The sequence below is a fragment of the Manis pentadactyla genome, chromosome 11 (assembly GCF_030020395.1).
Source record: "Manis pentadactyla isolate mManPen7 chromosome 11, mManPen7.hap1, whole genome shotgun sequence".
Classification (NCBI taxonomy): domain Eukaryota; kingdom Metazoa; phylum Chordata; class Mammalia; order Pholidota; family Manidae; genus Manis; species Manis pentadactyla.
In genome coordinates, this window is record NC_080029.1 from 113703466 (window position 1) to 113717764 (window position 14299).

The 14299-nt window shown below is 34.0% G+C and overlaps 1 protein-coding gene across 4 annotated transcripts in view; it reads right to left on the minus strand.

Moving 5' to 3' along the window:
• Nucleotides 1-14299, minus strand: part of DPP8 (dipeptidyl peptidase 8) — a 63053-nt gene that overhangs the window by 43793 nt on the left and 4961 nt on the right. For all 4 annotated transcript variants that reach the window (XR_005033963.2, XM_036932292.2, XM_036932291.2 and 1 more), the window contains one exon: nucleotides 11302-11414. Coding sequence is in view for 3 of the 4 variants with exons in the window: in XM_036932292.2 (XP_036788187.2) it covers nucleotides 11302-11414 (113 nt within the window). In the remaining variant the exon portion in view is untranslated. The remainder of the gene's footprint in view (nucleotides 1-11301; nucleotides 11415-14299) is intronic.

Below are 14299 nucleotides of genomic sequence, written 5' to 3' on the forward strand. Positions count from 1 at the left end.
CAACTGATTGGTTGGTCACCGACCCATTTGGGGGCAAGAACTGTGGCAAGACTTATGGCTCTGTGGTTAGACTAAAACAGTTACAGTATATCCTGTGACAAGTCATTTGCCACTGGCATCCCCAGGAAATGATGAAGCAGATGAATTGGCCCAGGTACATTGGCTAGAAGGAAAGCCTGCCTCTGACGTGGTGCAATGGTTACACCAGTGTTTGCTGAATGTGGGGCAAAAGACAATGTGAGCTGTAGCCTGTCAGTGGGGCTTGCCTTTGACCTTTGAAGAAGTCAGAAGAGCCCAGCAGGAGGTACAAGCTCTAAAAGGGACTTGTACCAAGTACCACAGCAAACATGGGACAATAGCTAAGGGGCCTATACCCCTTGTCAGGGAGCAGATAAATATACTGGGCCTCTGCCCATGTCAGCAGGGTACCAATATGCCAGGACTTGTGTGGACACAGATACTGGACTTCTGGTTGCTTTTCCTACATGTTGTGCAGACCAACAGATGATCAAAAGAGGCCTGGAGTGTCTCTTTGCAGCTATGGGTGACCACAGTAATTGAGAGCGATCAAGGCACCCACTTTACTGGATATGCACTACAAGAATGGTTGCAGCAGTTAGGAATTAAATGGAAGTTTCATGTGCCATACAATCCTACTGCAGTAGGCATGATAGAGAGGTACAGTGGTTTGTTAAAATCTGGACTGAAGTCACAAACCAATAGTTCTACAGGGATGGTCAGTCCGCTTATGGACAGTGCTATGGCGTTTGAATGAGAAACCCCGAAAAGGAGCCCTGAGCCCCACAGCATATTGCTGCCTCCCCTATACAACTGCAAGTACAAACCAAGGAGGAATCGTTGAAGCCGAGTTTGGCCACCAGAATAGTTATTTTGCTGCCAGCACTAACTGCACTAAACCCTGGAGACTCCATTGAGTGGACATGGCCTTGAACATTTTGACACATGCACCAGTGATGGCTGGCTCTCCTAGCATCTTGGGGACAAGGCCTGGAAGATGGCTTCCTGTGTATTCCTGGAGTAACAGCAGAGTGGCCACCAAAGATCACAGTAGTATATCCTGAATGGCCAGAGGTAGGAGCATCTCAAGGGGGAGTTTTGTTTTATCATTATGGCCAGTGCATATATCTCAAGTAGCACTATATATAGACCCCTCAGTAACCCCCATGGGGAGAGGAGTAAAGATATGGTATACTAGACCTGGAGAGGACCCCCTTCCTGCCACAGTCCTATCACAGGACCACTCTCTTGCATGCATCGTTCCTGATGGACAAGATTTGCCTATGCTGGTATCATTAAAACATGTGTCTTATTGCCCTTAAGGTCTTTGTGGATTGGGCACATACCCTAGCAAAAAAAATGCTACTCACTGGGGTGCACAGAGCTCCCTATCAGTACCACTACTAAATGTGAGTCATGAACTCATCTGAGTAGAAATGGTTTTGAATGTAACTGAAATAACATCCTCGGGTTTAAGGATTATTAATATTTTTTTTTTATTGTTGTATCACTGATACACAATCTTATGCTCAGGTTTCACATGAGCAACATTGTGGTTACTGCCCAGTGCTCTGGGCAGAGGCAGAGATGAAGGAGGACTACAACTGCAGTCTGTTGGATGCAGATATAATTCTCATGCTCAACCTATCACCAGGAGAACAAGCCAGTAATAAACCCTTTTACCCCAAGAATGTTCCATTGTCATTCCTTGGTCTCACTGAACCCACAGTGAACTTGCCTGGGACTGAAACCCATAGGCAAGACACTGACTCAAGAAGAAAGAGAAAATCTGAATAGACCTATAATGGTATAAGAGATTGAGTTAGTAATGACAAACTTCCCACAGAGAAAATTCCAGGACTAGATGGTTTTATTGATGAATCTGCCAATTTTTTAAAAAAGAATTAAGACACGTTCTTCTCAAACTCTTCTAAAAAAAAAAGAGAACAAGAGGAACTAATCCATTTGATGAGGTCAATATTACCCTGATACCAAAACCAGACAAAGATATCACAAGGAAATAAAACTATAGGCCAATATCCCTTATGATACTAGATGTAAAAATCCTCAATAAAATACTTGCAAACTGAATACAGCAGCATATTAAAAGGATTATATAGACCACATGAGATTTATCAGAGGAATGTAAGCTTGGTTCAACATCTAAAAACCAATCAATATACCATACTAATACAATAATGGAAAAAAGTGATCTTCTCAATAGACAGAATCATTTGACAAAAACCAATACCCTTTCATTAAAAACACTCAACAAACTAGGAACAGAGGGGTAGTTTCTCAATCTAATTAAGGATATCTATGAAAAACCTGTAACCAACATACACTTAGAAGTGAAAAACTGAAAGTTTTCCCGTTAAGATCAGAAAAAAGAAAGGATATTTGCTCTCACTACTACTACTCAACACTGTACTAGAGAATCTAGTTAGGGCAATTAGGCAAGAAAAAGAAACACAAAGCTTCTGGATTGGAAAGGAAGAAGGAAAACATATCTATTCACAAATGACATGATATTGTATAGAGAACCCTTAGAAATATACAAAGAAAAACTGTTGGAGCTAATAAATTAGGTCAGGGAAGTTGCAGGATACAAGACTGACATACAAATACCAGTAGCATTTCTGTTACACTAGCAATGAACAAAATAAAAATTAAATTAAGAAAACAACTTCATTTAAAATACCATCAAAAAGAATAAAATACTTAGGAACAAATTTTAACCAAAGAAGTGCAGGACATGGTAAAATATTGTAGAAAGGAATTGAAGAAGATTCAAATAAATGGAAAAACATACCTAATCCACTGACAGGAAAACTGAAGAAAATTATGAAGATGGCAATACACACCAAACTGACTTAGAGATTCAATAAAATGCCTACCTAGGTTCCAAATGCCTTTTTTTCCAGATATGGGTAACCTGACCCTAATAATGGTCATATGGAATTTCAAGTAATCTTGAAAAAACATTGGAGGCTGCACATGTTCCAATTTGAAAAGTTGTTACAAAGCTACAATAATCAAGACAGCACAGTAGTGACACACAGATAGATGTACAGGTCCCTGGAATAGAACTGAGAATCCAGAAATAAATCCAAACATTTATGGTCAACTGATTTTCAAAAAGGGTGCTAAGACCGTTTCATGGGAAAGAACAGACTTTGAACAAATGGTGATAGGATAACTGGATTCCACATGCAAAAGAATTAATTTGGATACCTATCTCACACCATATACAAAAATCAACACAAAATGGATCAAAGACCTAAACATAAGGGCTAAAACTATAAAACTTTTATTTAAGAAAACATAGATAAAAATCCATGTGACCCTGGATTAAAGCAACAGTTTCTTAGATATGATACAAAGAGCACAAGCAATCAAAGAAAAAACAGATTGACTGGACTTCATCAAAATGTAAGAAGTTTGTGCATCAAAGGACATCTATTAGTTTCCTAGGGCTACTGTAACAAATTACTACAAACTTGGTGGCTGAAAATAACAGTAATTTATTTTCTCTTAGTTTTGGCATTCAGAAGCCCAAATTAAGGTGCCAGCAGGGCCAGGCTTCCTCCAAAGGCTGTAGGGGAAATAGTTTCCTGCCTCTTCCAACTTCCAGTAGCTCCAGGGATTCCTTGGCTGGTGACAACATAACTAATCTCTGCTTATGTCTTCACATGGCCTTTACCTGTGTTTGTCCTAAATCTCCCTCTCCTTTCTCTTATAAGAACCCCAGTCACTGTATTTAGGGTCCATAAATCCAGTATTATCTCACTTTGAGATCTTCAATTACATGTGCCAAGACCCTATTTCTAAACAAGGTCACATTTGTAGACACCTTTAGGACTTGGGCATATATTTTTAGTGGTCCCTATTTAAACAATAGGTTACTATCAAGAAAGTAAACAACAAAAAGCCCCCAATAAATCCATTAAAAATAGGCAAAGGATTTGAATTTCTCCAAAGATATACGAATGGCCAAAAAGCACACGAAAAGATGCTCAATATCACAAATCACTAGGGAAATGCAATTTAAAACCACATGAAATACCACCTCTTACTTATTAGGATGGCTAATGTCAAAAAGCCAGAAAATATGAAGTATTGGTGAGGATGTGGAGAAACTGGAACTCTTATGCACCACTAGTGGGAATGTAAAATGGTGCAGCTGCTATAGAAAACAGTATAGCAGTTCTTCAAAAATATAAAAATAGAATTATCATATGATCCAACAATTCTACTTTTGAATATATACCTAAAAGAACTGAAAGCAGGGACATGAAAAGATATTTGTATATCCATGTTCACAGCAGCATTATTTACAACAGCCAAAAGGCAGAGCAACCCAACTTGGTGCACACATATGGAAAGCAGTGTGAAGATTTCTCAAAAACTAAAAATAGAAATACCATACAACCCAGCAATTCTATTTCTGGGAACCTACCCAAAGAAAACAAAATCATTAATTCAGAAAGATACATGTACCCCTTTGTTTATTGCAGCATTATTTACAATAGCCAAGCTATGGAAGCAACTGGAGTGTCTATCAACAGATGAATGGATAGAGTGGTACATATATATAGTGGAATATTATTCAGCCATAAAAAGAAAGAAATCCTGCCATCTGGGATAACATGGATGGACCTAGAGGGTATTGTGTTAAGTAAAATAAGTCAGTCAGGGAAAGATAATACATACGGTCTCACTTACATGCGGAATCTGAAAACCAAATAAACAAGACAGGAAAAGACTCATAAACACAGAGAATGGACAGTTGGTTACTGTCCATGGGAAGTGGCAGGGACAGGTGAAATAGGTGAAGGGGATAATGAGGTACAAATTTCAAATTATAATTTAATCACAGGGATGGAAGTATATAACATAGAGAATATAACTCATAATATTGTAGTATCTTTGTATGGTGACAGATGGTAACTACATTTATCATGGTGAACATTTAATAATGTATATAATTGATGAATCACTAACACAAAGTTGTTCATCTGAAACCAGTATAACACTGTATATAAACTATATTTCAATTAAAAAAAAAAGAACTTCAGATTAAAGTAAACAATGAATTAGAAGAAAGAGGAAATCACAAAAATGTCTATCATCCTTAAAGGAGAGAACAAAGTAACTGTGTTTAAATTTATGCTTTATGGATCTAAATTAATGCTTATAGTACTTAACTCCTGCCAAGGGTAATGACGGCTATTTTATACTGATAAATTAATGACTATTGCAATTAAAGGAAAAAGTAAAAAGACAACCCACAGAATGGGAGAAAATATTTGCAAATCACATATTTGTTAAGGGCCTAGTATCTGAAATATGTAACACTTAAAACTCAAATTAAAAATGGGCAAAGGACTTGTACAGACATTTCTTCAAAGAAGATACACAAATGACTGATAAACACATGAAAAAATACTTAACATCAGTGGTGACTAGGAAATGCAAATCAAATGATAATGAGGAATCACTATACTCACTAGGCTGGCTATAATTAAATGACAGACAATAACAAGTGTTGATGAGGATGTAGAAATTAGAACCCTCAGGCATTGCTGGTGGGAATGCAAAATGATGCACCTACTGTGGAGCAATTTAGTAGTTTCTTAAAAATTTAAACATAGAGTTACCACATGACTTAGCAATTCCACTACCTGATATATACCCCAAAGAACTGAAAACAAGAACTACACAAAATCATGCAGATGAATATTAAAAGCAGCATTACTTATAAAGGCTAATGAGGTGACACAACTCAAATATCTATGAACTGACAATAAATAAAAGGTAGTATAGCCAAACAGTGCAATATTATTCTGCCATAAAGATAAAGTGTTGTTACCTACTACAATGTGGATGAATCCAGAAAACATTGGCTAAATGAAAGAAATCAGTCATAAAGGCTCACATACGGTATGATTCCATTTATATGAAATCTACAGAGACTCAAAGTAGTTCAGTAGATGCCCAGGCCTGGGAGGGTGGGAGGATTGTGGTTAACTGCTAATGGGTTTCTTTCAGGGATGACAAAATATTCCAAAATTAGATCTTGATGATAGTTGCACAACTCTATAAATACACTAAAAACATACTTTGAGTGAATTGTACGGTATGTGAATTAGATCTTAATAAAGATGATAAAAAAATACAAGAATAGAAAAGCATATCCCATGCTAATACTAATCAAAAGAAAGCCAGAGTGGCTATATTAATACTAAAGTAAATTTCAGAGTTAAGAATATTGCCAGAAACAAAGAAGGTCATTTTTTGTGACCTTAACAATAAAGGAATTTATTTATCTGGAGGACATAACAATCCTATCCATTCATGCACCTAATAACAGAGCTTTAAAATATATAAAGGAAAAACTAGTAGAACTGCAAGGAGAAATAGTCAAATCTACAATTATGGAGATTTCAACTTTCTCTCTCAATAACTGACAGAATAGAAAATCAGTAAGGACAAAGAAGACTTGAACAATACAATAAACCAATTTGATCTAATGCAATAATGCAGAACACATTCTTTTTAAAAGAACACAGAGTATTTACCAAGATGGACCATATTTTGGGCCATAAGACAAGACTAGACTCAATAAATTAATTGGATTAAATAAGATTCAAGTCATGCAAAGTTATGATCTCTGATCACTATGGAATTAAATCAGAAATCAAATCTCTGGAAAATCTCCAAATATTTGGAAACCAAATAATACACTTCTAAATAACTCATGGGTTAAAAGAAAAATAAGTATTTTGAACTAAATGAAAATGAAAACACAACACATCAAAAAGTATGGGCTACAGCTAATGTGGGAAATTTGTAACATTAAATGCCTGTGTAAGAGAAAAAGAAACGTCTCTAACCTAGTGAACTTTAGTTACCATCTTATGAAACTATAAAGAGAAAAGCAAATGAAATCCACAGCAAGCAGAAGAAATGAAATAAAGATCAGAGCATAAAACAATGAAACAGAAAAAAGAAAATGCATAGAAAAATCAGTGAAGTCAAAATGACAAACCCTTAGGCAGATGATCAGGAAAAAAAAAAAAAGAAAGAAATAGAAGACGCAAATCACACAAAATCCAGGAGAAAGGGACATCACCACAGATTCTACAGACACTGAAAAGAGTAGGAAATATGAACCATATGCCAACAAATTCAATAACTTAGATGAAATGGAAACATTCCTTAAAAGACACAAACAACCAAAGCTCACTCAAGAAAAATAAAATAGATAACCTGAATAGCACTGTATCTAATAAAGAAACTGAATTTGTATTTAAAAACCTTTCCACAAAGAAAACTACAGGGCCAGATGGCTTTACTGGTGAACTCTATCAAATAAATTCTCTTAGAAAATTAAAAAGGAGGAAGTAACTTCTAAATATTCTGTGGCCAGCATAAAACTATTACCAAAATCAGACAAAAAAATTATAAGAAAAAAACTATATTTCAATATCATTCACGAACACAGGCATAAAAAAACTAAACAAAATTTTAACAAATCAAATCAAACAACATTTAAAAAGATAATAAATCATAACCAAGTGGGCTTTATCCCAGGAATGCAAGGTTGGTTTAATGTTCAACAATCAAGTGATGTTTTTCCATATTAACAAATTAAAAAAGAAAAACTCTATATTTTCAATAGACACAGAAGAAAACACCTGCCAAAATTCATTATCTATTCCTGATAAAAACTCTAAGCAAAGTGGAAATAGAAGGGAACTTTTCCAGCTTAATAAAGGGCATTTATGAAAAATCTACAGCTAACAGACTTAAAGGTTAAGGACTAAATGACTCCCCCAAAGATCAAGAGGACAAGAACATCTACTTTCACCACTTCTAATCAACACTGTACTGGAGGAGTTAACTAGTACAATGAGGCATGAAAAAGAAACAAAGGCAACCATATTATAAAGGTAGAGGCCAGTGTTTGCAGACAATATAACTGTTTATATAGAAAAATCCAATGGGAGCTATAAAAAAACTAATGGAACGAATAAATGAGTTTAAGCAAGGTTGTAGGAGATAAGATCAATATACAAAATCAATTATATTTCTAAATACTAGCAATGAACAACCAGAAGTTGAAATTAGAAAACAATGCAATTTATACCAGAATTTTAAAAATATGAAATACTTAAGAGATAAATCTTATGAAAGATTGTACAAAACTGGTAAAATGGTTACCTGGGGATGGGTGGGTGGGAGAGATCACCAAGGAGTAGAAGAAAACTTTTGGGGGTAACGACTGAGGTAATCGTTTCATAGGTATGTAGATACATCCAAGTCTATCAAATTGTACACTTTAGTATTTGCAGTTTATGTATCAATTTAGCTCAATAAAGCTTTAAAAACTGAAACCATATAAGTAATTAGGTGAAAACATGGGTGAATTCTTTTATAACTTGGGTGCAGGGAAAACTCTTAACTGTGAGAGACATATTCAGAAGCAGTACAATACAGAAGCAATGTAGAAAAAGCATCATACATTTTATTATAAAAATCTTTCACATCGCCAAAATATATGCATATATATATATGCTTGCACACACACACACCTAAAGAAAGAATACAAATGACAACCAGGTAAGAATATTTGCAAAGTATATCACAAAGTGTTGATATCCCCAGTATATAAAAGGTTCCTAAAAATGAAGAAAAAGACCAATTGCCCCATAGAAAAACAGATTAGAGTTATGAATAAATAATTTACAGAGAAAGAAATGCAGTAACTTTAATTATATTTAAAAATGGTAAACTTTGCCTATAACAGAAATGAAATTTAAACTACAGCAGGATACCATTTGTATCTATCAGACTGGCAAAAATCCCTATGTTTGACCAAATAATGTATTGGATAGTCTGTGGAAAAACAAGCATGTTTATACCTTGCTGGTAGGAATTCAAAATGGCACAGTTCCTATAGAGGGAAATTTGGCATATCTGGCAAAATAAATTTTTTAGTCCAGTGATTTCATTTCTAAAAATATGGCTTAAGGATATAATGGCAATGGAAGCAAGCTAAGTGTCCATCAGTAGATGAATGGATAAAGAAGATGTGGTACATATACACAACGGAATATTATTCAGCCATAGGAAGAAAACAAAGTGTTTGACATAACAAACTGAAGGGGCTTCCACCAACTAAAAATAAGACAATTTGTGTAAGAATAATAACAGTCAATGGATCAAAAGAAATCAAACAGATTTACTCTGTAAATTTATGAAGATACCAAAAAAACCTCCCCCAAACCCTAACCAATCACTTACAGAGCACTGCAGGAAACAAATTATTTGAAAAATAGTAAATGAAGGGAAAGAATCGAATGTCATCCTGCTTGTCCATTGTGAACTCGACTTCAAGATAACTGAATAGTTGTTGAACAGTAGTTTCTCTTTATAGAATTTCAGTTAATAAAAGGAACGATAAAATACCTCTATTTACAACTCATAATAAATTAATGGATCTAGGCAATGATCAAAGGGTGCTATCATCACAAGAAGAGAAATAAAGCTCTATATGCCTCTTAATGGAAGCACACATTATTATTTTTTTGAAATTGTGGTAAAATATATATAACATAAATTTATCATTTAGCTATATTTAAGTGTACAGTTCAGTAGTGTTAAGTATACACACATTGTTTTACAACTCAGCTACAGAACTTTGTCATTTTGCAAAGCTGAAATTCTATGCCCCTCAATTCCATTATTAAATAATAACTCCCCATTTTGCCCTTCCCCCAACCCCTGGCAATCACCTTTCTACTTTCAATGTCTATAAATTTGACTATTTTAGGGCCCTCATATAAGTGGAATCATACAGTACTTGTCCTTTTGTGACTGGCTTAGTTCACTTATCATAATGTCTTCACAGTTCATCGATGTAGATGTTAGAATTTCCTTGCTTATGTTTATAACACATTTTGTTTTGTTGATCCATTCATCTGTCCATGTACACTTAGGTTGCTTCCACCTTTTGGCTATTGTGAATAACACTGCTATCAACGTAGGTGTACAAATATCTGTTTGAGACCCTGCTTTCAAAAAATAAGTACTTGCTTTCAAAAAAGGAAACCTGGTTCTGATCAGGTGTCTAGATCTAACTACCTATTTATATTTATAGAAAATACAAGGAACTGAAAAATATCAAATAATACTATAGGCATACAATCAGCAAAACAGACCTTCTTTCTTCAACAGATAAACTGCAATGGAGAAAAAAAGGATAGAGGGGAAACCAAGGGATGAAAAGAGACTTATTAAGAGACCTATCAATCAGTTGAATATATGGACATTATTTAGATCTTGATTTGAACCAATCAAGGGTGAGAAAATGTATTTAAAGATCTGGGTAATTTGAACACAAACTGGATATTCATATGAAGAAATATCAGTATTTTAAAGATATTACAATAGCATTGTGATAATGTCTAAAAAGAATTTGTGTCCTTTAGAGGTACATAATAATTTCTTTACGAGTGAAATGACACCTCTGGCTCTGCTTCCAAATAATCCAAGAAGTGGGGATCAGGATTGTGAGAGGGGACTGATAAGGCTACAATGAAACACTGATGGCCAAGATTTTATAATTGTTGAAACTGGTTCACAGTGGTTTTACTTTTGCATGGTTTAAAATTTTCCATAATGTAAGTTAAAAAAAAAAAGGACTGTAACTCATTAATCTGCTCCACAAGAAAACTACCTTTATTTCAGTTCAATCAAACCCTATCATCTTGTTCTTGGTATGTTTTAGACTATCTGCATTTTGTCTAAAGATAAAATACTGAAAAAAGAAAACCCTAAGATATGATTTTATATAAATTGAATTAAAAACTGAACTTAGTACCATTACTTAACCCTTAATTTAGTGCTCTTACCAAGTATTAGAACTACAAATTCAATTTAAAGATTTAAATAAAAAGCTTTCTGGAAATATATATTGCTTGTTTTATGTGAACAACTTCTCTCCCAAAATAAGAGAGCTACATAACTAGCAAGTTTATAGAAAGGAAAGGCAGAGAAGGTGGCTTTAAAAAAATGTGAATTGTAATATCCCTTAGTTTCAGATATTGAGAATCAAGTGGAATTTAAGAGTCATATAAGCAAAATATAAAAGTATTTTAATTCCTTTTGATTGACATCTACTTCAAATATAAAACTCCAATTGAATTTCTGCCTCTAAATAAATGCAGTATCTGAAAATATATACCAATTCAGAGGAATAACAATGTTTAATCCTACCTGAAAGAGATCCAAGAGAGGCTTCCAAGAAAGCATTAAGACTGCTGCTCTGTTGATGGTTTTGGGAATTTCAGAGTAAAACAGTGTATTTTCTCTGTTTTCACCAGACATAGCTGTAAGGGAAAATAATCATTTTTTATTATTAAAAAAATAGTAACCTACTGCAGTCGTAGTAGTAAGTACATAATGCTTCTATATACTGCAAAATTCTGCACTGTATGGGATCTATAATGAATGTTAACAAGTAGGAGATGCATGTGCCATAGGCCACAGAAATTTTCTTCAATAAAACTCAGGCTTCACAGAAAAATGCTCAGGTTTCATGTTGATATTCAGATATTAGTCCCCCTCAAAACAAAGATAAAAGTATATAAAATGATGTACAGACAAGTGTCATTTTTAGGTTTTTTTGAAAACTATTAGTCTCAGTTGGCAATAGACTCATGTGAGATTCTAAATGGGAGTGCTTTATGACAACTTCATATTTCTAAGTTTCTTCTCTTGAATCATTTAAAGCATAAATATATAGGTCTAAAGTAATTCTAGTTTTTCCTCATTATAAATGTTTCATAACTGTAATCACTAATAAGTTTCAAATGAGAGTATACTCTTATTAAAACAACACAGAATCTGATAGCTGATTTGTTAAAAATCTCTTTGTCCTTTACTGGGAAATGATGAAGGAAAATCTATACTAAGTAGAAGTCAGGTCTACTAAAATCATGCAGTAACTGAATGGGAAGATCTCAGCAGTACAGAATGCACTACATACAAAAGAAAACAGAAATACATTGTGGTTATGAAGATGTGAACCAAAGAAAACTCAAAGTAAAACAAAGCCCTTCTACTCTAAAAGATGTTAGAAATGTATCACTTCCAATAAAGCTAGGGGAAAATGCAAGGAGAAAATAAATCTCACAGGAAGAACAATAAAACTGCCTTTTGGTGGAACAGATCCTCAGCCTAGTGTTTCTGACAATGGCAGAGAAGGCAGTCTGTGGAAGGGCATGACAACTTCCATGCTAACCTTTGCAAAGTTTGGGGATGAGCTCCCATATATATATATCACATCTTTCTTTTTCCCTGTATCTTCCTAAACCTTCCTTAATTTCCATTGTCCTTCTGAGTAAAAAGTTAGATCGGCTGACATTTACTTTAGCACTTGATTTTGTTTTAAATCTATTTTGTATTTTCCAGAGTTACTTTGTTCTAGAATTCTTAAGACTGTGGTCACCTATCCACACCATTCATAATTTCACAAAATGTGATATCCTCCTTAAGCCTTCTCCTTCTAAGAGCCTTCAGCCCTCACGTATTAAAAAACTGGTTCTAATTTAACCTCAGATGAGATGCACTCCCCACAATCATTTCAGCTGACCCTCCTGAAACTGCTCCTTGTTCCATGTCTTCCTTGGCTTCACCCATGACCAGTAACAAATTCTAGGGCATTCTATGTACACTCACACAAAATGGGCTTTAACATTATTTCTTTCCTGATGACACATACACTTATTGGTGTTCAAAGTATATATTTAAAATTTGTAAAACAGTGGATTTATATGGAAACGAAATTTAAAATTCAGATGGATATGAAAGATTAGAGCAAATGAAAAGGTATACAACTTTCTTGAAAAGCTCAACATTTTAAAGATTGTTAATTTTCCCTAATTTTATCTATAAATAAAATGTAATCCTAAAACAGTATAAATAGGGTTGGAAAGAAGGAGCTTTCTTCACAAGCTCATTTTAAGTTCTCATAGAAAAACAAGCAAACAAAAATGGTTAAGAAAAGTATGAAAAAGAGTGAAGCGTGACTAGTACTATCAAACAGTAAGACAAATAAAACTACAAAAATAAGCAGCAGCATACTATTGGAACTTGATTTGACAGCTCAATGGGACAAAACAGTATATAAAGATTTTTAGAAATATAGTATTGGAGTTGGGAAAACCTTTCTAGATATGACGTAAAACTACAGGAAAGTAAAAATTTAACTACAAAAAAAAAAAAATCACAAATTTCTACATGGCAAAAGGCACTAAAAGCAAAAGATAAATTAAACCTCAGGGAAAAATACCACAATGGGTTAGTTCCCTCATTATACAAATACACAAAATGCTTAAGTCAATAAAAAAAAATACCGTACAACTCAATAAAAAATAAACAATGCTTCTAAACAGATCAGTCACAGTAAAGGAAATACAAATGTCTTTTAGATATGTGAAAAGATACTCAACCTCACCAATAAGAGAAATATGAATTAAAACTACAGTGAGGTATGGGGATATAACTTATAGCATGGTGACTATAAATATACTGTATTCCATATTTGAAAGTTGCTGAAGAGAGTATAAATCTTAAAAATTCTCATCACAAGAAAAAAGGTATTTTTCTGTTAACTATTTAGATGAGAGACGTTAACTAGACTTATTGTGGTGATCATTTTGCAATTATTTTGCAATTGTTATGAAACTAACATAACGTTATATGTCAACTATACCTCAATTTAAAAAATAATAACTAAAACAAAACTACAATGAGAGACTGCTGTTCACTAATCAGACTGGAAAACATAAAAATGTTTGATTACTCACTATTGGTGAAGGTGTGGAGCAACAGATACTCTGAGACAATGCTGATAGGAATATAAGCTCTATAACCTCACCGAAGGGGCAATTTGGCAATATCAATCAAAATTTAGAATACATACACCTTTTGTCCTAGTAATTCCACTCTTTGTAATTAGTCCTATAATCAAATCCACACATGTACAAAATGATCTGAAAGAGTGATATTCACTGCATCTTTTGTAATAACAAGATAGATAAACCTAAATACCCATTATTACAGGCCTGGTTAAGTAAATTATGGTACAACGATATAATGGAAGACTCTGGAGTTGTTAAAAAGAATGAATCTATAATTACTGATGTGGACTAATGCAGATAATACTCCTAAATAAATATATATGTATGTATATAGGTATGTAAGTATGTAT